Here is a 22,441-nt window from a genome sequence, read left to right as displayed (position 1 = left end):
GCTAAAGATCAGCAGGTGAGCCGCACCTCATTGTGCCATCTGACACAGGCACAAAATCACTTTCCCGGATCTTCACTTCAACTGTTCCTTGATGGTGGAATGACCTGCCAAACCCCACCTGAGCACCCAACCCTATCTCATGAAATTTACGAGTTGGTTATTCCGTATGGTCTCACCCCATGTAGTTTGCATAAACTTGTATGAATTAATCACGTGCAAATTTCCAGATGTCTAATGCGGAAGCATGAGTTTAAGGGTTAAGGACATAATTATTAATATTGTGCTCTTACCCAAACCTCTTATCTAAACCTAAGCGATCAGTAGAGTGTGTAAACATGATAGGAAGCTGTTGTGTGTGACAGAAGCAAGTAATTGTCAATAATTAGATGGAAACGATGTCCAGTGAATGCATTGGCTGTAGTGAAAATTGTAGGAATTCAAATGAGTCAAGTCACACAATATCATACGAATCAGCCAAATGTAGAAAACTCGTGCGAATCCTGATGATTTCACCTTGAGAGTGCATTGAAGCAGCTGATTCTTTAGCCACCTTCAAAAAAAGATGCATCTCTTGACCCAATCCTACAAATGCAAAAACTGTCTTCACTCTTCTTCTTTTAGCTCTATTTAACTATGGTATACAACATATTCTCACCTTCACGTAACTTATTTACAATCAGCCGCTGAATTTAACAAGCTCATATATCAGAAATGAATCATGATATTTTCAGATATCTGTGGAGCCTCTTCGAGGACAGGACGGGACTTTTTATTTTCTGAAATTGTTTTACGTTCTGCCTGCAATGAATTGACCATGATTTTACTACAGTAACATATTTCAACCATTATATTTGAAATGACACCATAGGGACTGTAATAATACAGGAAAATGAAAACTGTGCTAATAAAATACCATAACTATAGCTACTGTGGTAGTTTACCATAGTAACCGCATGGTTAATCTATAGTAAAAACACTGTAAACAATAAATCATACTGTAGTAAAAATGGCTTTACTAGTAACTACAATGACCTGTTTACTATAGTAATATTGTAATAACCTTGAATAAGTTGGGCCATGAAAACTATAGTTTGGATAAAGTATACTGTATTGTTTTACAATAGTTTAGCCATGGATAATTGTGTGGTTACTATGGTTTTATAACAAATACCATAGTAACACTACTATAGTAAACACAGTTAAACTATGGTAATTTTGGTAAAACCAGTCATCACAAATTATGATTTGTTTACACATAGTTTTCGTTTCCCTGTATTACTGTTGTTTCACTGCGGATATCATGATTAAAATAGGGTTATTGTAGTTAAAACATGGTAAATTTATTGCAGGGGAACGAGAATATTGTTTCTTCTGAAACTGAATATTTGAACATGTTTGTCTCAAAACCGACACATATGACGATAATAAACTTCAATTAACATTATTAAAACGTCACAGAAAAATACAAACACATTAAAACAAATATAAACTCACAAATGAAGATAAACACATTGAACATGTATCGACTGAGCGCTCAATTCTTCTTTCATCTTCTTGAGTTTAATGGCGCTTTTCTGTCTCCTGCTGGACTGGAGGACGCGTTTGAGAAACTCATTCTGGCTTTTATTGTTCAGTTCTGGTGATTTTGGGCTGCTTTCTCAACACTGTTTTCTTGTACTATTGTGCAACATTCATGTAAATTATACAGACCTTTACTATATATTTTATAGTTTAATTTATTGAAAGCAAAATTAGCTTTTTTCATAATAATAAAAAAAACAAAAAACTTTTTGATACCATTGACAAACTCTATATTTTAATACTTAGGAACTCTATTTTAAAACAATAACAAATTATGTTAAAAGCAAATATTGCAGTTTTGTTGCAGTCTTCCCTGTAATCTCTTCTCTGCCATTTCCTGCAGTCTCACCGTACTTTCTCTTTCTGTCTTTAGTTAAAAAAATATATTTAAATAGAAGATAATTTTATTATTATTATTATCATCATCTCGACCCTAACATGCATTTTAAATGCCACCCCATTTTTCTCATCTATTTTTTAGAGATATACTCCCACATTTTTGGCATTCCTCAACCTTTCTCATAAAAATAATGTAATTAAAAGGAAATTGCCAAAATTACTAACTAACTAATTACTAAGGAAATGTTAAGCCTAAAAATAGCTTAAATCTTTGACATCAACGACTGTATAAACTAAATGCATACCCTAATTAAATCAGAAACAATTAAGCTGAAAGTACACAAAGGTCAATTTTAGTTAATGTTTCTGTAAATGGAAAAAAGCTTTAAAATGTGAATATATACATTGTAAATGCACATGCTAATTAGTGCAAATCAAACACTAGAAACATTCTCAGATTATGAAGGATGTGCTTTAATAGTGACATCAGACAAAAAAAGTTATTCAGTGCATCATGACTTAACTTTTAATGAGATGAATATTTAAATGCATTTAAAATTTAAATTAACAGAAAACTAAACTGTCCCGAATATGCTACATGTGTCTCATGTCAGCAGAGGGAGCCCCCCGTCCTGTGCAGCCCAAGAGAACACTGGATGGCCACTGTTCAATACCATCATGGCTGATCTTCTCTCGCACAAACTGACCCAGCTCTCCGTGCCCACCCAATCTGTCGATGGATCACCAGCTTTCTGACAGATAGGCAGCAGCTAGTGAGACTAGGGAAATTCACATCCGGGACCCTCACTATTAGCACTGGTGCTCTTCAGGGATGCATTCTCGCTCTACTGCTCTTCTCCCTGTAAATTAATAACTGCACCTCTGTCAAGCTCCTGAAGTTTGCAGATGGCACCACGGTCATTGGCCTCATCTGCAAAGGTGACGAGTCTGCATACAGAAGCAGGTTGAACAGCTGGCTGTCTGATGCGGTCACAACCTTGAGATAAACACACTTAAAACAGTGGAGATGACAGTGGATTTCAAAAGAAATCCCCCCACACAATTCTGAACAGCACTGTGGCATCAGTGGAGTCATTCAGGTTCCTGGGCTCTACCTTCTCTCAGGACCTGAAGTGGGACACCCACATAGACTCCATTGTGAAGAAGGCTCAGCAGAGGTTGTACTTCCTTCGCCACCTGAGGAAGTTCAACCTGCCACAGGAGCTGCTGATACAGTTATACTCGACCACCACGTAGTCTGTCCAGTGTAGATCTATAACTATTTGGTTTGGTTCAGCCACAAAATCAGACAGATCGTAACTACAACATACAGTCAGGCCTGCTGAGAGTACAGGGTTTCCACTCTTTTCAAGCCACAACTTTTAATGTGCCCAACAAGTGATATATTTAAGCAAAAACATGTGTCCGTTTAAATCAAGCTTTTATTTTGCCGTTTCAGTGTGTTTTTGACAGACGTTTCTCACCTCCAGATAAGCAGTATGTTCCATGGCATAGTGTGATTATTAATCCCCATAAAGCAGTAATTTAAGTAAATAAATACATAGTCTGTATGTGCTGTGCACTTCAGAGTGCTCTCTCTCTGTCATCTCACACACACAAGTGTACACATGATGATCATGATGAGGTGTTTTCAGTGTATGAGAGGCCGGCTCTACACATTCATTTTGAAGCACGCATCATTGAATTGCTGAAAATTAATGCACATTCTGAGATGTTACAGCCGAATCATCATGCTACGAACCCAGTGTGATTTTATTATTATTTTTTTAAATCAATGGTCCGACTCTCATCATTGTCTAAACATTATAGCTCACCGGGATGCAAAGGTGAGGGTCCAAAAAGTTGAGACAATCACTAATCCACGGATATGTTTTCTGGGGTTAATTTTAGAATAAGCTAATAGCACCATCTTAAGCTATTTTAATAATTCAAGTAAAGAAAATTGTCTGCACAATTGTGTAGAATTAGCTGCAAAAATAAAGGGTATTTTTGTGTGGCTTGCTTTTCACAAATATGTTCAGATTCAATAACACATATTTTAAATTTTTTTGGTTCCTGGGTAGTAAGTGTTATTTCCTAAATGCTTATGCCTCAAAAGAGAAAATGGCTCTTTAGAAAATGGCTATTATTGCCCACAAACTTGGCTTTTGTGACCAAGACAGTGATATTTTGAAATGTACCTATTTTCCAGAACATTCCAGATAGACACAGTGCTGAGTAAACTTGGAGTAACTTCTAGAACTTTCCTGTAATATAAATAGTAGTATAAAATACAGAGGCCTTATGCCCACCAGTTCAGTTTAGTTCCAGCTGCCTAAGTGGATACATATCAAGACCTTGCTGGATGTCTTGAAGTATGATAAGTATGGCTGGGAAATGGTGGCATTCCTGATGGGTCTCCAAGGCAGTTTTACCAAGTTTCCCTGCTATCTTTACCTTTGGGATAGCAGGGACACCAAGGCGCACTACCACAGTTTGGACTGGCCACAACGGACAGAGTTCTCTGTGGGGAAGAGCAACGTCAAGTGGGAGACATTGTTGGACTCCTGGAAGGTACTGATACCACCCACTGCACATCAAATTGGGCCTTATGAAACAATTTGTCAGAGTTCTAGATATGGATAAGCCTTCAAGTACCTTCAAGACGTCTTCCATAAGGTGTCTGAGGCAAAGGTCAAAGCAAATCTGTCTTCGTCGGACCACAGATAAGGAAGATCCTGTAGTGCAATGAATTCCCCAAGAAGCTCACTAGAAAGGAGAAAGCGGCTTGGAACAGAATTGTCACAGTGGTTTGGGGGTTCCTGGGCAATCAAAAGGCCGAAAAATTTGTGGAGCTGGTTGAGTCTCTGGTAAAGAACTACAGCACAATGGGCTGTAGGATGTCCCTAAAAGTCCAGATCCTTGATGTACATCTTGATAAATTCAAGGAGAACATGTGAGCGTACTCGGAGGAGCAAGGCGAGCACTTCCACCAGGATACACTAAAATTTGAATGTCGCTACCAAGGACAGTATAATGAGAACATGATGGGAGACTACATTTGGGGACTGATTCGTGAAAGCGATTTAAATTATAATCGTAACTCTCGAAAATCTTCTAAATCTTTTGTAGTCATTTTCGTATAATTAAAGTATAAATACATGTTAATTTGGATTCATATGTTGTTTTTTTCTGACTTAAAGTGAACGAAAAGACAAATTTGCCCGTTTTGTCATTGGAAATAGGTACATTTCAAAATATCATTGTCCCAGTCAAAAAAGCAAATTTTGTGGATGTTTTGATACCATTCTTTATTCATGGCGGTGTTTTTGGGCAGAATTGTGAGAGAGCTCACTCCCTTGGATGAAAAGCAACCCCACACATGGATGGTCTCAGGATGCTTCACTGTTGGCCCGACACAGGACTCCTGGTAGGGTTCACCTTTTAGTCTCCGGACTATCCAATTTCCAGATGTCCCAAACAGTCGGAAGGGGGCTTCATCAGAAAAAATTACTTTGCACCAGTCTTCTGCTGTCCAATCCTTGTACTTCCTGAATTTCAGTCTGTCCTTGATGTTTTTCTTGGAGAGAAGAGGCTTCTTTGCTGCCCTTCTTGACACCAGGCCATTGTCCAAAAGTCTTCGCCTCACTGCGTGTGCAGATGCACTCACACCAACCTTCTGCCAATATTGAGCAAGCTCTGCACTGGTGGTGACACTGTAGCTAACTCCTCAAGAGGAGACGGTCCTGGCGTTTGCTGAACATTCTGGAAAGTCCTGAAGCCTTCTTAGCTTCAGTTGAACCTCTCTCCTTGAAGTTCTTGATGATCCGGTAAATGTTTCTTTCAAATGCAAAATGAAAATAAATGAATTTCAACCATTTTAAAATATTTAAAGTAGTGTTGGCCTTTCTTTCAAGAGATCTGCCTTGCTGTAATCAATCATGAGGGTGTAAGCCCCCTTACCGCTGATGTTGTTTCACAACGCGCAGCCGCCAGCAGTAAAACAATCTATAAAAAGGTGTGTATTTGACTCCTATTCCAAGTCAGATCATTACCATGTTTTTGTGCTTGTCATGGAAACCTTGCTAGCGACACATTCAAATGTTTATATTAATATTTTCCAGGACAAATCATTATTTTCCCAGGACATCAACTGCATTGCAAAATTCCAGGTTTTCCAGGACGCGTGGGAACCCTCGAGGATTATTGGTACCCCCCCTGCCCACCCTCCAAGACCTGCACATCTCTAGAGTGAGGAAACGAGCATGTAGAATCACTCTGGACCTCACACACTCCCTCTTAGAACTGTTGCCCTCTGGCCGGCACTACAGAGCACTGAGCGCCAGGACATCCAGGCACAAGAACAGTTTTTACCCTCAGGCCATTTTACTCATGAACAATTAAACTGCCTCAGAACTCCCCCATAGTGCAATAATGCAAATACATATCCAATGTAGATATGCAAATTCACATTTTTAATTAAATAACTACATACCCCTACCTTGCAAAAATTCCATCCCCAGATAGCACACACATCTCTGAGGTGTCTGTTTTAGATCTTTTAATCTGGAAAGTATTGCAATCTAATAAACATCTGCTAAACATCTTAAAAAGATAAGAGTTACCAACATTTTAAATTATAAACATTTTAAAAGACATCTGCTGAATGTCTTAGTGACATCAGAGAGGAGACGTCTAGATCTAGAAATATCGCAGATGAACAAACAACCTAAAAACAATACTTCTTCCATATGTAAACACACACACATTAAATAGACATCTGAGTGATGTATGTGTGGTATCAGGGTCTTTGGGTTTATCTGAATTTCCATCTATTTATTTGATCTTGTTGGACCTGAAGATGATTTTTGCTCACTGTGACTACTTAAATAATTTATAGAGAATTATTGTTGCTCTGAAACATTTCCCACATCAAGAGCAGGGGTTTGGCTTTTCTCCAGTATGAATTCTCTCATGTGTTTTCAAGCTTTGTGACCGAGTGAAACTCTTTCCACAGTGTGAGCACTTGAAAGTTTTTTCTCCAGTGTGAATTCTCTCATGTGTTTTCAAGCTTTGTGATCGGATGAATCTCATTTCACAGTGTGAGCACTTGTAAGGTTTCTCTCCAGTGTGAATTCTCTCATGTGTTTTCATGCTTTGTGACAGAGTGAAGCTCAATTCACAGTGTGAGCACTTGAAAGGTTTTTCTCCAGTATGAATTCTCTCGTGTGTTTTCAAGCTTTGTGACCGAGTCAAACTCTTTCCACAGTGTGAGCACTTGTACGGTTTTTCTCCAGTATGTATTCTCCCATGTGTTTTCAGGGAATTTAACTGAGTGAAACTCTTTCCACAGTGTGAGCACTTGTACGGTTTTTCTCCAGAATGAATTCTCTCATGCTGTTTCAAGTTCCCAGCTCTAATAAAGATCTTCCCACATTGAAGGCACATATAATCACTCACACCGGTATGAATTGTCTGGTGCTCTTTAAAACTGGACAGGCGAGCAAAACTCTTTCCACAAAAAGAACATTTGTAAGGCTTCTCATTTGTGTGTGTTTTCAGATGTTGTTTTAGACCTGAATTTAAAACAAACGTTTTACCACACTGTTCGCATTCAAATGTTTTTTCTCCAGAGTGAATTCGGAGATGATTCTTGAAATACTTTACATATGGAAAACTTTTCCCACACTCATGACACGTGTAAGGTCTCTCTCCTGTGTGAATTCTCATGTGTGTATTAAGATGACTTTTACATGTGAAACTCTTTCCACACAGAGAGCAGGTTTTAAAATATTTCTTGTCTGCTTTTCTTTGAGGCTTTTTTGGTGAGAAATACTTTTTATTCTTTAAGCCACCCAAAGAATTTCCTCCAGTTATTAAATCATGATGTTTCTGATACTGAAGTTTCTCCTCCACTTCATTCAGTTCTTGACTTTCCTCTTTCACTTCCATCAGATCTGCAATGAACACAGTAAATTTACAAAAAACAATTCAAGAGAGTCAAATTTAAATCATCAAATTGAACCATAATTTAATGTCAGAACACAACAAACATCCAGTATTTATTTGTGATTTTTGCTGTGCAAAATGTCTATATTTATGCCATCAATTTGACTCATAACAGCATTTCATGATTATATTTTAGACTGATTGTGAACTACAGTCACAGAATGAAAGTCATACATGTTTGGAACAATAAGGGTTGAGTACATCAGTGTTCCCTACAACCGATCTCAGAGCACATCTGTTACTCTGAGCACAAAATGGAATAAAAGGGATAGTTCACCCAAAAATGCAAAATTTCTCATCATTTCCTCACCCTCATGCCATCCCAGATGTTTGGGTCATTCTTCTGCAAAATGACTTTTAGAAGAACATATCAGCTCTGTAGGTCCATACAATGCTAGTGAATGGGGGATTAAAATTTCGAAGCTCCAAAATGTCATTGTAGTCTCTAGGCAATATCAAGCTTTTAAACTCGAAGTGCAAATTTTTGCCGCAAATTGTCTCTGTGATTAACAGAGTTTGAATCGAAACAATAGATTCCTATGAAGCCATTCTCACCTGGAGCAAACATTCATGGGTAGACAAAGCAAGGTTTTTTATGGTGAATTTGTCGATTTTTTTATTTCTTAGCCGGAAATAAAAAAATGAAATGCCCTGACCAATAGCGATGAAATGCCCTGACCAATAAAATATTTTATTTGGAACATGTGCCAGGAGCCGCTGTAGTTAACAAACCCAATGCAGCTGGTGGTGCTAAAAAACAGAATGCTGTTTTTACTACCAACATTAAATGCTGATTTAACTTGAGGAAAAAATCCTGAACCAGCATTGAGCCATAATTTCTCCAGTATGATTTTACATCAAAATAAACAAAAAAATGTTTTTCTCATATGGGTTCTCTTAACATGTACATGATATTCCCAGGGTGTGCTGAGTGACTCCAGCCAGGTCTCCTAAGCAACCAAATTGGACAGGTTGCTATGGAGGGTAGAGTCACATGGGGTAACCTCCTCGTGGTTGCTATAATGTGGTTCGCTCTAGGTGGGGCGTGTGGATACCATGGTGGATGGCGTGAAGCCTTCACACGTGCTGCACGTGCTTAGAGCAATCTATTGTAAAGGGGTGAGTGTGCTAACAGCAAACATTTGTGTTGATTTCTATGTGAATGGGCCATTCGTCTGAGTTCACCTCTCATAATCGTTTCACCTTTGGAGTGCAAAGGCCATTACACTTCCTAGTGCTTGATGCATATGGAGAGTTGCTAGGAAATGCAATCATGATCACCAAGGAGACTGCTGATGTCAAGATTTATAGTGAAAAAGGAGTAATGTTTTGTCCTGTTCTAACCCAAAACCAGGCTTGGGGAGTAACGGAATACTTGTAACTGTGTTACGTAATCAGGATACAAAAAATATAATCCATTACAGTCACATAAAAACCCAACGTATTCAGATTACAGTTAAATTTGGTAAAAATTGGGATTTCTAGCAGGAGTACAATTTTCAATATAAATAAAATATAAACAAAATATCCTCCTGACATAAAAAGACAAAGACCGCTGCTTTAGAGTGATCTTCTGGTTATCTGACTCATGTGAATATGGCGCCATGACTCATGTGAATATGGTGCCACTTACTGTTGCATGTGCAAATAACACCTCTCTTACATCAACACTGTGCTCTCCAAAGAAGGTTAAACCATTAAGGGCTGTTTCAACGCAATGGCCACTGGAGAAATATGATTATATTGGTGAAAATTACAACATTGTTGTCACTTCAATGGAGAACAGGGAAACAACATTACAGTTCAGTGCAATTTTTACCTTCCAGTTTTGAAGATGGAGTGTTTGTCCAAGGATCCTATACATAATTTAAAGAAGCATTTAAAGGTAAGACCCATACAAAAATCAAGTTAGCTAAGATAGCTAAAATTAGTCAAAAGTGTTCCCTAATTTCATCATCAGACTGTCTTTCGAATGTTTTTGAGGAAGCAGGCATAGAAGCGGAGAAACAACCCCCAGGAATGGCCAGTATTCCGGTACACCGGACGCCTACATTCAAAACCTTATATGCTAAGGACCACTTTCTGTTCCTGTTGCTGATGGCATGGCACATGTGTTTCTCATATGTTCATTGTTTTATCCTTTGCCATTTTACAGCATGCTTCAGGATTTTCTGATTTTCTACTGCTTCATCTGTGTGTATTTTACCACACGCACCCATTTCTCTAGTTTGTTTGACAATCTCAAGCAACTGTTGATTAGGAACCACATCGATCTCAAACCCTCGCTGCTCAAAAATAACCATAACAACAACAAGCAATTATGGTAAGTCATGGCATCCGCTCATGTTATTGCTTCCTGCACTACATGTCACATGTTTACTATAGCTTCTTTCGTCAGCAGTGAGGGATTCACATGTGATAAATATAAGGAATTAGTCAGGCAGACAGAGTTAGAGACATGCATCCAAACGCTAGTGGAGGTCAGTGGGAAAGAGAAGCCGGTAGATTCTTTTTCATATGCGAGTAGTACAGCAACCAACACACACACTTTGGTTCTGCCTGAAGAGCCCCCACAGCAGGGCGATTGGGTGACGTCTCGGCAGCATACTCACTCAGCAAAGTGATGCCACTCTCCTGTTCCCGTTAGGGTTTCCAAATGATTCTCCTCACTCAGTGATGCACCACTGAGAAACATGTTGAAAGAGCCTTGGTCATAGGTGATTCTATTGTAAGGTATTTGGAAATAGAGTCTCCAGCCAACATAGTTAAGTGCATTTCGGGGGCTCGAACATCTGACATCAGATCAAATTTACAAGCACTGGCTACTGCTAAACATAGATTTTCTAATATTGCTATTCATGTCGGCACTAATGATGTCTGCTTCGCCAATCGGAGATCACTAGAGATAATGTTAAAGAGGTGTGTGAATTTGCAAAACTGAAGTCAGACATTGTATTATACTCTGGCCCCCTCCCTGTTTGTTGTGGTGACAAGGTTTATAGTAGATTAGTGTCACTGAATTGCTGGATGTCTGAGTGGTGACTGGAGCATAGCATAGACAAATGGAAGAGTTTTTGGGCTAGACCTGACCTGCTAAAGAGAAACGGACTCCATCCCACCAGGAAAGGTGCTGCTCTCCTCTCAAATAATTGGCTCATAGTCTTAATAATGATAGTATCTGACTAACTAGGGCCCAGGTCAGAAAGCAGACAAACTGGTTAATCTGATCATTTGCTAGCTGCCTTGAGATGTAACAACGGTCAAATATAAATAAGATATAAATAATATAATATAAAAATGTATCACACCTGCTCCCCATTCACACCTGAGACCTTGTAACACTAATGAGTCACATGACACCGGGAGGGAAAATGGCTAATTGGGCCCAATTTGGACATTTTCAATTAGGGGTGTACTCACTTTTGTTGCCAGCGGTTTAGACATTAATGGCTGTGTGTTGAGTTATTTTGAGGGGACAGCAAATTTACACTGTTATACAAGCTGTACACTCACTACTTTACATTGTAGCAAAGTGTAATTTCTTCAGTGTTGTCATATGAAATTATATATTCAAATATTTACAAAAATGTGAGGGGTGTTCTCACTTTTGTGAGATACTGTATATACAATAATATGGTAGCCTATTATACAGGTTTTTATACAAATAAAACACTCGATATTATGAATGTAACGAAAATGTAATGGGGGTCCTCTCTACCAACCAAGGGGTCCTTGGCCTGAAAATGAAAATTTGAAGACCCCTGGCATAGGCTATAAAAAGCTTAGTTTAGTTAAAGAGGCCCTATTCTGTTTTTTGGGATTTTACCTTTCCTTTAGTGTGTAATATAGCTGTTTGCAGACCTTTTACATGCACAAAGTTAGAAAGCACAAAGTCCATGCCAAAGGGAGTTACTCTCTCCCACAGAACACTGCTCCTGAACTGCCTGAAATGCCTGGTTTGCAGTCCAGTCATTTCTTCCATGACTTTGCTATGTCACTATGTAACACATTTGCATAATGCCCGCCTAAGGGCTACTTAGCCCCGGGAGCTGAAACTCTGTTATGGTAAGGTTACTTGGAATGTTTAAAGCACCAACACAATATAAATAAAAATGAGCCGTTTTTTTGTGCATGTTTATTAGGTGCTACTAGTTACAAATCAAAAAGGGAAATGGAAAATGAACAGTCACTCTCAGGTCTCAGGAGGTTAAAGCGAGTAGGGCACACAGACTAATTATTGTATTATATTGAAGAACTTTGTGGTTTAATAATAGCAAATGGTCATCCATCCATCCATCCATCCATCGTCAACCGCTTATCCTGTGTACAGGGTCGCGGGGGGCTGGAGCCTATCCCAGCTAACATTGGGCGATAGGCAGGGGACACCCTGGACAGGTCGCCAGTGCAAATGGTCATATTTCTATTTAAATTTTTTCAATTCATTTTGTAGCCCCAGTAGTGACCCTGTACTTTTAATGTTTATCTAAATTTTTTGTACATAGAAAGTTCCCTCAGAACTGGCTGCTCATCAGCTTGTAGCACGCGATCACTTGTAGACGAGAGTTGCCCCGCAATATCTGACTTTGTTTGTTCTAGAAATCCAACCCATACAGGAAAGCAATATAGAATAAAAATTGTGCTTTATTTATTATTTTATGACATCCAATCATTTTCTAAATTCTGATGGCAAGCGCGCATCAGCAATTTGTTTGTTTGTTTTTTTTAATCCAGAAGCAGTGCAGCACCTCCACTAAACAGCTGTGCAGGAAACACTGGAATATGTACATTTTTAAAAGACAACAGAGCTGTTATAAAGAAAGAAACATACCTGAAGGAATAAAATCAGCATCCTCTCTTTGTTTTTCCTCTTCTGTATTTTCTTCTTTTATCTCCTCCTGCTTCACTTCAATCTTCGCTGGTGCTTGTTCTTCAGCATTACAGACAGAAGTCAGAGACTCTGTGGAGGTTTGATCACCCTGATTACCGTCAGTAGAACAGAGTAAAGTGAGCTGTGAGTCCTGTGTGTCTCTGGATCTCTGTTCAGAGAGTTTGTCCAGCAGTCGCTGTGGTGTGGACTGATCTCTGCCGCTCCACACTGAATCCTGACATTCTGTGGAGGTCCCATCAGTCACACACACTGAAGATTGACAGGAAACCTTTTCCAGCTCCTGACAAACACAACACAATCACATCTGTACCGTTCATCATATCACATCATTTGAAAGCTTACAATCTCAACTTTAAGGATGAAATGAATGTTTAACCTGTAACCTGTCGTCTCTCTCCATCAGTCTTGTCTTCAGTGACGTCACCGCTTTCTTCAGCTAAGAGATTTCTGGAGATGAAATCATTAGTATTTAATAAATCATGATTTAATGGACTGACATTAATCAGACTAGAAAAGATCAGTTCAATGATTTTGATCTTGCGTTCCCACTTCACAAGCCCTAAATATGCTTCTCTTTTGAAACCTGCTTTCATGGAGTTTCACACAAGTATTAGTCACTTGACCAGTTTGACCACTTGCTCCACACACCCCAATCTACACTCACTACTTCAAAAGATCAGCGGGTGAGCGGCGCCTCATTGCTCCATCTGACACGGGCACAAAATCACTTTCCTGGATCTTCACTTCAACTGTCCCTTGATGGTGGAATGACCCGCCAAACCCCACCTGAGCAGCTGATTCTTTAGCCATCTTCAATAAATATCTAAAGACGCATCTCTCTCACGAGCACGTGACCAAATCCTTCTTTCTTCTTTTAATTTGATCTGTGGTAATAAAATTCATAATTTTGAGGTTTTTACGGATTTAACTATGGTATTTACATTTATGTATTTGGCAGATGCTTTTATCCAAAGCGACTTACAGTGCAATTATTACAGGGACAATCCCCGGAGCAACCTGGAGTTAAGTGCCTTGCTCAAGGACACAATGGTGGTGACTGTGGGGAACGAACCCACGACTTTCTACTATTACTATTTGTAGTAAAACCATAGTAACCACATGATTAACCATGGTTAATTTATAATAAAAACACTGTAGACAATAAATCATGCTGTAGTAAAAATAGCTTTACTAGTAACTACCATGACCTGTTTACTATAGTAATATTTAAGTAACCATGAATAAAAGTGGGCCATGTTTGTTTTTTTGGGTGAAAACTATGGTTTGGATACAGTATACGGTATTTTACTATAGTAACCATGTTTTACAAAAGTTTAGCAATGGATAATCGTCTGTTTACTATGGTTTTACAACAAATACCAAAATACAATTTCTACAGTAACCACAATTAAACTATGGTAATTTGGGTAAAACCAGTCATCACAAATTATGATTTAACCAGTTTTCGTTTCCCTGTATAACTGTGGTTGCACTACAGTTATCACTGTTAAAATATGGTTACTGTAGTAAAACCATGGTAAATTCACACTGAAGGTGCGTCAAAGTTTTTTGCTTGTTTCTTCTGAAAACTGAATATTTGAACATGTTCGTCACCGACACATATGACGATATTAATCTTCGAATACCATTAAAATACCACAGACAGAAAAACAACATGCACAGAAAAATACAAACACATTAAAACAAATATAAACTCACAAATGAAGATAAACACATTGAACATGTATCGACTGAGCGCTCAATTCTTCTTTCATCTTCTTGAGTTTAATGGCGCTTTTCTGTCTCCTGCTGGACTGGAGGACGCGTTTGGGACGAAGGGAACGAGCCTTTGTGTTTATTAAAGCATATGGGGAGTTCCTTCATTCATTACCTAGTTGAAACCTCTCTAAAATAATGCCACTATTCTAATATTGTCTATGGGTGTGTTTCTACGCCGCCTGTTTTGGCGCGCAACTGAGAAATTACGCCAATTTGCCTGTAAATATGATGTTCAAACGCAAGTAATTTTTATTCCCAAGTTGAAGTACCTCAGTAGATTGGTGCAGAGTATATAACTGTATAATTATATTAATATAAAAAAATTATATTAGACTAAAAGTACACCTGTAAAATCTATTTTCTTTTTCTATATCATTATTAACAATCACAATATCATCTGTCATTTTATATCACATCATTTGAAAGCTTACAATCTAAAATTGTATTTGCTCAAAACAAGTAAAGATTGAAATGAATGTTTAACATGTAACTTGTCATCTCTGAATTCACTGTCACTTTATACCTGGCTGCTACCTCAATAACTGCTATCCCAGCTAACAAAAAAACGTCCCCAGAACGTCCCCTGAACGTCCACTGCGAACGTTCCCTGAACGTCTTCGTGTAGGGTTCTTTAAACGTTCGCAGGACGTCGTGGGGGACGTTAGCGGGACGTTCGCAGGACGTTGCGGGGGACGTCAGCGGGACGTTCGCAGGACTTCGCGGGGGACGTTCGCGCGACGTCCCGAGGGACATTCACGGGACGTTTAGAAAACTTTCGGGGACCTTTACGGAACTTCACTAGAAGTCCTTTTAACATCTTAACACCCTTTTATAGTGTAGCATTAGTCTGATAACACAAAATTGAACAACCAAGGAACAAACACACAACAAGGAAAAACACACAAATTCCGAATATCAGGACACAAAAATACTTTTATTTTCATAAACAAAAACGTGTGTGTGTGTTTGCGTGGAGTTGCCAAGTTTCCATGTTGAAGCGTTACTCCTCCACATCTGATTCCACCCTTGGAACCTAAAACAAAGTAACAAAATGTAAACCTTTAGGTTTTATCTTAAATACAGCTAGTTTTCTATAATTTAAATATTTTTAAATGGGCTACAGAGGATCATTGTGCCCTAGGCTAGAAGTGATTTTATTCAAGAACACATTGTGCGGTTATACTTTGTTTTACGGTGTCATTGACAGCGTAATTATATATTTAAGTAATATTATACATGTAGGCTACTTACTATAGAGTTAGGGTAGGATTAGGGTTTGGTTGAGGGTTAGTTGCATGTAATTATGCATAATTATGCTATTGTAAGTAGGCTACATGTAACAAGGACACTGTAAAATAAAGTGTTACCGCATCGTACCCACTGTCTGTTTGCATACACACACGACACAAGCACAGCATCATAGAGATGTATGAATTCGGGAAGTCTCCTGGTACTGAGTACAAATTCATGCATTCATTCTGCGTGCTCTTTATACACATAAATGACCTTTTACTTGCCGATACACACCTTTTTAGTATAAAGCCTATACGCGCTTTTTTAGGCTATGATAGGCTACACACACAAAAATAAGTCATCTTCAAAAATGCTTAAAGATCATACAATTTTAACTTATTTTTTCATATATCATATTAACAATGACAACAGGTCTATATTTGTCAAGTAGCAAGACATGCTTAAATATGCAAACATTATATTTGATTAGACACATGGCAATTCACCGAATCATCTTGCTCAAACACTTTTGGAGCACCCATGCAGGTGAAAAAGACGTAGACATATACTAAATGTATTAAAAATGTACTTGAGTATGTTTTTAGTAAAATAAACTTTTGCCAGGGTTGATATTGTCCCCACCACCTTTTAAAACATCTCGCGGCACGGATTGTAGGCTACCAATAAAAATAAATATTGTAGCCTACTGCAGCCTACTGTACGGAGTGGGGGATTTGGTGGTGTAAATATATTTATTCTGAAGCAATATTTTCAGATTTGACACGCTTAAATCTTCATATTTGTGATATTTACCCCAGTGTGTTATTTATTTTTATTAAGACAACTTTACGTTATTAAATGTATGTATCATCTTTCATGTCAAATTGTTACATTTGATCAATAAATTCAGTTATAATAATAAGAGGGCTGTTACCCATTACATTAAATAATTCGCACTGCAAAATTACAACTGCAATAAATAATGTTATGAGATTGATGTTTTAAATAAATGTTTGAATATACAAATAAAAAAATGCAATGCTTGAACATGAAACTAAACCGCCAATAGGTGGCGGCATGTGACCGTCTTAATTAGTGAGTCATAATTGAGTCATTCATACAAAAGATTCCTTCAAAACGCTGAATCGTTCAGTAACTGCGCTGCTGTTGGAACTATTTTCGTCGGCAAAATAGAACATAAACAGTTGATATTGTTTGTGTCTAAAATGTAAATAGCTTAATAATACATATTAACTACGCTACTTGATTAATGAACTATAAATTCAATGTAACATTTTCAATCGTGATATTAATATTTAGCAAAAAAGCTCCCTTTGTTGTTTTATTTATAACATATGATTGTTTAACATAACACCACTAACGTTTGATTTTTTACCTCAGTGCATTTCTTCTGTGAGTTTTGTGTGCTGTTTCACTCATTTGTTTTTATTTCTCCACGAATGTATCTAAGCCTCAACGCGACATTGTTACCAGAAATACACCCATTATCAACCGCTGTTTAACGTTACATTGAATGTAATAAAATCACAATCATTCTTACGTTTCGGTGCTTCCCTGGTTATTGTTTTTTTGTCACTAAAATTAAGTTACTCGTCCGGTCGGTCAAGTACAATAAAAGTACTTCGACCCCCTCCCCCTGCGAGCTGCTGCGCCACCCCATAATCCCGCTGACAAGAGTGGAAGACTGCAGGCTGCACCGTCATTGCTAATTGGTAAGTGCGTTATTCAAGTATCATTTAGGAAGTACATTATAAAAGTAAACTGGTGTTGATGTCATGTTAGTCTGTTACATAATTATATAGGCTGAATCGGTGATATTTGCTTATTATTCACCAAAATTGCTGAATTTAATTCACCAAAACCCCCCCTGCTTTTTACCTGACATCTTTGAAAGACAGATGCAATGATTAATGCATCCATGGCCAGGATATAATTATAAAATATGACATGATTTTAAAAGTTATTATTTTAAGCCTATTTGGAGAGAGAGATGTTTATAATGTGACAATATGTCAGTCATCGTGTGATAACGAAAATATAACTAGGCCTACTACTACTTGTTCTAAGCAGGTGTTGTCAGTGAACAGGCTGTAAAACTGTTGTCTAAGTTACAGACACTCATGAAAAACTGATGCTAATTATCTGGGAAACATTGTCTAACATCAGTCAAGTTGTCATTTTTTGTGTCAAACAAGTTGTTTTTATAACATTAAAACAGGCGATCATGATTTATCTTGAATCTTACCCAGATACAATAGTGCTATTTTCTGATTGGCTATTGTAGGGTAGAGTGAGTATAGTTGAGACACTTTTTTCGTTTTGATATTTCACACAAAAATAGATACTGAAAAGAAGTGAATTTCCACATGACATGCCACATGACATTTCATTAGCTTGTAGACTAAGATATTATCAATCAATAATACCCATGAGTAGTTTATATTTTCCACAATTAGCTCATAAAAATAAGGTGCTTTTTGTCTCAACTTTGTCTCAACTGTACCCATATGTGGTACAGTTGAGACACCCATTTTTAATGATGTAAAGGTAAACTAATCGTTCATTGCAAATATAATAAATAAAGACAAATAAATAAAATAACAATTGTGCAACATGTTTGTTTATTCATCCATTTAAATTAATTAATTTTAGTTTAAATTGGCTTTATGCACAGCTGCACTACTTCCTGAACTTCAGCCAGCTCCTTTGTTTCCTGTCTGCCATTATTGGACAAACTGATTAATCCAGGTGTGCCTGACCTCAGTAGTCACAACAACAATAATCAGACACACCTGGATTAATCAGTTTGTCCAATAATGGCAGACAGGAAACAAAGGAGCTGGCTGAAGTTCAGGAATTAGTGCAGCTGTGCATAAAGCCAATTAGCACTGGTAAAAATTTATAAAACAGAAACAATATATTTTATATATTATTTAATAATACAGTTTATTTATCACAAATATCCAATTTTAATTTAATTTTGCGGCTTATGCTGGCTAATTACGACGTTTAACCTTGTTTTTCACTGTGTTCACATATTAGATGGAGAAATAATTACAGAGGGATTTATGGATATCTGCTTTTGTTATCCTGTAAATCAGAATATACTGTCTATGAATATGTTGCCCATACCTCTCTATCATTTATCAGTCTTTTACTTCTCACTAATTTAGACTTTTGTTTCCACAGGTGGGAATGCTGTCCTCCATTGGTTGAAGAGATACCAAAAACATCATAACCAACCATGGCCATTATGGCTCGTAAGTATTATATATAGATGCCTTTCACTTTACCTAATCACCACTCTCGCATTCATTACTCACTACTCTATGAAGGTAAAAAAGTATCAACACCCTAGAGCACGTAGATGTGAATTTGAGAACTTGTACAAAAAATAATCATATTTCGTGAACATTTACACTTGCAACTCAGGGGCGGTGAGAGAGAAGGGGTGGCAGGGTGTTCAAAGCAATGTGTTTAATTGTACGTTAAGCATCTCCCTCCCATTGAAAACGCTTAATAGACCAACAGTTATTAAAAAAAACCACACAATTCGTTATACATTATTAATAAAACAAAGGCAGCAGGTTTATTTGCACTGAACACAAATTTGCTTTCTTTCGTCATATTCTGTGCTCATCTGCTTTTCTGTAGAATGCATTATTAGTATGGTGTTTACTGAGTTTGATAATATCATTTATTTCTTTATATATCAGTCTAATGCATTAAGCCATGTTAGCATCTCAGAGCGTCTCCCTTTCTCTCTCACCGCCACTGAGTTGCAAGTGCACAAGTTAGTTTTGCAACGAAATTTGAAATTGTAGTGACAGATTTGAGAAGTGCCTAATTGAGGTTGTACTGCGATTAAAGGCAAATATATATATTACAAGTTTGTGACTGTCATTGTATTTCTGTGAATGGCATTTTTCACATTTGTGACTACTTGTCTGCAGCTTCAAATTCAGAATATATATATTTTTTTTGTCTTTTGTCTGCGAGTGCAAATTTCAACATTCAACTTCAGATTTTAATTTGACAGGTTTTCACATTGGAGCTGTGAGTGTAAATGTTCACGTACAAGTATGAATATTTATTGTACAAGTTCTCAAATTCACATCTACGTACTCTCCAGTGTTAATACTCTTTTAAAAGTAAGCCTACTTATATTGTGAGTTTTTGGACAAAATCCTCTTACCTGAACATTTTTCTTTGCTTTCTCACGATGTGGAGCATGCTTAAGGGTCACGGCTATCATGTCTTCCACACTCTGGGTCTTGTGGTGTGGATACACCTTACTGCAGGCACCTTCAAGTTATAGTTCACAGTAAGTATAACTAGATCACAGACACATGTAGAAAGTATTATTCTCGATAGTACTAAAAATCCATCATGTTCTCATAACAGATCATTTTCCACTTATATATTTATATGCTAAGTTTGAATGAATATTTCAATCAAAGAGAATGAATCTATCACATTCAACTTGCGCTTTTTGCAATCTTGGAGACAGGATCTCTTGAGTAATGTTTTGAACTTACGTATGATCGCATCATTGATCAGCAGTTGCTGAAATGCCCGTTTTCCTTTTCTCCCTTTGTAGCTGTATTCAGCCCAAAGGGAATTCTCTCCGATTTTTTTAGCATTCTTCTAATGCCATCCCCCAAACTGCCTGCACTCTGAAGACAAAGATATCGAATCTACATACAAACAACAACAATCAGTTATCAAAGAACAGTGCCAAGAAATTGCAGCATAACATAAAACAGCATTTGTTTCAGCACATACAATCTTCTTGCGAAACTCAACAGCTTTCAGCTTTTCGCACAGCTCTTCCAATTCCTCCACTGACTTGCAAGGCTCCTCTAGCACCTCGAATAGGTCCAAGGCAGAGGTGCTTTGCTGGTTCACAGACTGCAGTCCAATAGCTGTTTTAATATCAGCATGGATTTGGTCAAGTTTCAGCAGTATTCTTCTCTCCAAGCCATCAAATAGCTGAGAGATATCTGTGAAAACATTGTGAAAACATTGTCTCTCTCTCTCTCTCTGATTTTTTTTCTCAATTTTAGTAATTATAGCCATTCAGCATTACAGTATAATTAAAATCTATCAATTTTAACATTTATGTAATAAATGCTTCAAATAACACTATTGTAATCAATGCAACAAAAAAGGCCTATGCCCTTCAAAATATTATATATATATATATATTATAGCAAATGTCAAAAAGACAGATTAAACAGAGCTGATTCATATTAAAGAAAGTATGACTGTTAGAATCACAATGCCTGTACATATCTATCCAGGTCATCTGTATATATGTGTATAAAGTCTTTCTTCGTACCTTGAATCTGCTGGCTTGTAGAACTGGACTGTGGTTGGAGTGTTGAAGCAGATTGAACTGTAACCACATCAATCAAAAAGATTCAATGTTACAATGCAGAAGTTTTCTGTTATCCTGCTCACCTAGGCTTCATTTATTTGATCAATGTGAAAGTCGAAACCGTTATAATGTGAATTATTACTACAGTTTTTGTACTGTAAATGTAAATGACTAAATGCAGTTTAATTACTAAATACATTTATGTGATGGCAAAGCTGAATTAGTATAGTCTTCATGATCCTTCAGAAATCATTAATATGCTGATTTGCTGCTCAAGAAGCATTTATTATTATGAATGTTGTAAAGAGTTGTGTTGCTGTTTTATTTAATTTAGTTTAAAAAAGTCCCAACCTTAAACTTCTTTCTATAATTACTCAGTTACTGAAAAATTAAAACTCAAAATGTACTCACAGGAAGGAGCATTGGGCAACATCAAATGAGTTTGTTTTTGTTTTTTTCTTTTTGGCTGCAGTTCCTCATCTAAGGTAAAAATAAAAAAAGAACTGAGTGAAAAAGACATAACATTGTTTAAACCTATAAAAACTAAATAACAGTGGTCTTACCTTCATCAGTCTCAACAGCTGAAAAAAAAAAAAAACAGTGACAGCAATCATGTAGGCAATATTGACTTCTCTTCATATATATATTTTAAGTGACATTAATTTTCTACTTACACTCAAGTGTAGTTTCTGCTAATGTTGATCTGTTTTTTGATTTTGTTTTCTTTTTCTTTGCTTGTAAGCTGGTAATGTCATCTTCCAGGTTTTAATCAGTTAATCTATAACTGCACAATGGTGGTGCACTATTGCCTGATTTTGTGTGCATTGTGATTTAGATTATGCAACACATTAAATTGACCCTAATTAAGTCATATAGTAATGGTGGTGGAAATTATTTAATGAAAACAATTGCATTGTATCATATCTTTTTATTCATTTTAAATAGTGAAATCAGGTTTAGTTGGATCATTGTAATACAATCAGTAAAGGATCAATATTAAGGCCATGTTTTACAGAATATTGAGTAGTTTCTAAACCATTCTTAAGAAACATGATTTGTTACATATAACTTTTTTTTTTATTGGTAAAACCATTTCCACAAATAGACATGTTTTTCCTTACATTACTATGGTTTAATGCATTAAAACCATAGTAATGTCAAAAAAAAACATTACTAGGTAATTGGGCGTCCTTGGAATGCCCTCCAGCGAA

The 22,441-nt window shown here is 37.1% G+C and overlaps 2 protein-coding genes, 1 long non-coding RNA gene and 1 pseudogene across 7 annotated transcripts in view; 2 read left to right on the top strand and 2 right to left on the bottom strand.

Annotated features, from left to right (window-relative positions):
- Positions 1 to 14,589, bottom strand: part of LOC127618590 (zinc finger protein 501-like) — a 43,961-nt gene extending 29,372 nt beyond the window's left edge. The window contains exons 1-3 of one of the 4 annotated variants that reach the window (XR_007967461.1): positions 14,537 to 14,589; positions 13,194 to 13,264; positions 12,986 to 13,097 (exon numbers count right to left, since the gene is read on the bottom strand). Coding sequence is in view for 1 of the 4 variants with exons in the window: in XM_052091144.1 (XP_051947104.1) it covers positions 1,495 to 1,512 (18 nt within the window). In the remaining 3 variants the exon portion in view is untranslated. Of the gene's footprint in view, positions 1 to 1,494; positions 1,545 to 12,985; positions 13,098 to 13,193; positions 13,265 to 14,536 lie in introns of those variants that run through there. The other 3 variants (XM_052091146.1, XM_052091147.1, XM_052091144.1) reach the window with 3 other exon arrangements.
- LOC127618560 (zinc finger protein 501-like) overlaps positions 1 to 22,441 on the top strand; it is a 346,529-nt gene that overhangs the window by 61,624 nt on the left and 262,464 nt on the right. The window lies entirely within an intron of this gene.
- The window catches only part of LOC127618634 (zinc finger protein 271-like), a 38,903-nt pseudogene continuing 22,634 nt past the window's right edge, over positions 6,173 to 22,441 (bottom strand).
- On the top strand, positions 18,965 to 20,629 carry LOC127618636 (uncharacterized). 2 transcript variants are annotated; one of them, XR_007967468.1, is made up of 3 exons: positions 18,965 to 19,110; positions 20,081 to 20,174; positions 20,491 to 20,629. It is a non-coding gene; the product is annotated as an uncharacterized LOC127618636 (long non-coding RNA). The 2 variants fall into 2 exon arrangements; XR_007967467.1 differs by lacking the exon at positions 20,491 to 20,629 and adding an exon at positions 20,451 to 20,477.

Source organism: Xyrauchen texanus, chromosome 25 (assembly GCF_025860055.1).
Source record: "Xyrauchen texanus isolate HMW12.3.18 chromosome 25, RBS_HiC_50CHRs, whole genome shotgun sequence".
NCBI classification, from domain to species: domain Eukaryota; kingdom Metazoa; phylum Chordata; class Actinopteri; order Cypriniformes; family Catostomidae; genus Xyrauchen; species Xyrauchen texanus.
This window is presented reverse-complemented; position numbering and strand designations above follow the sequence as displayed.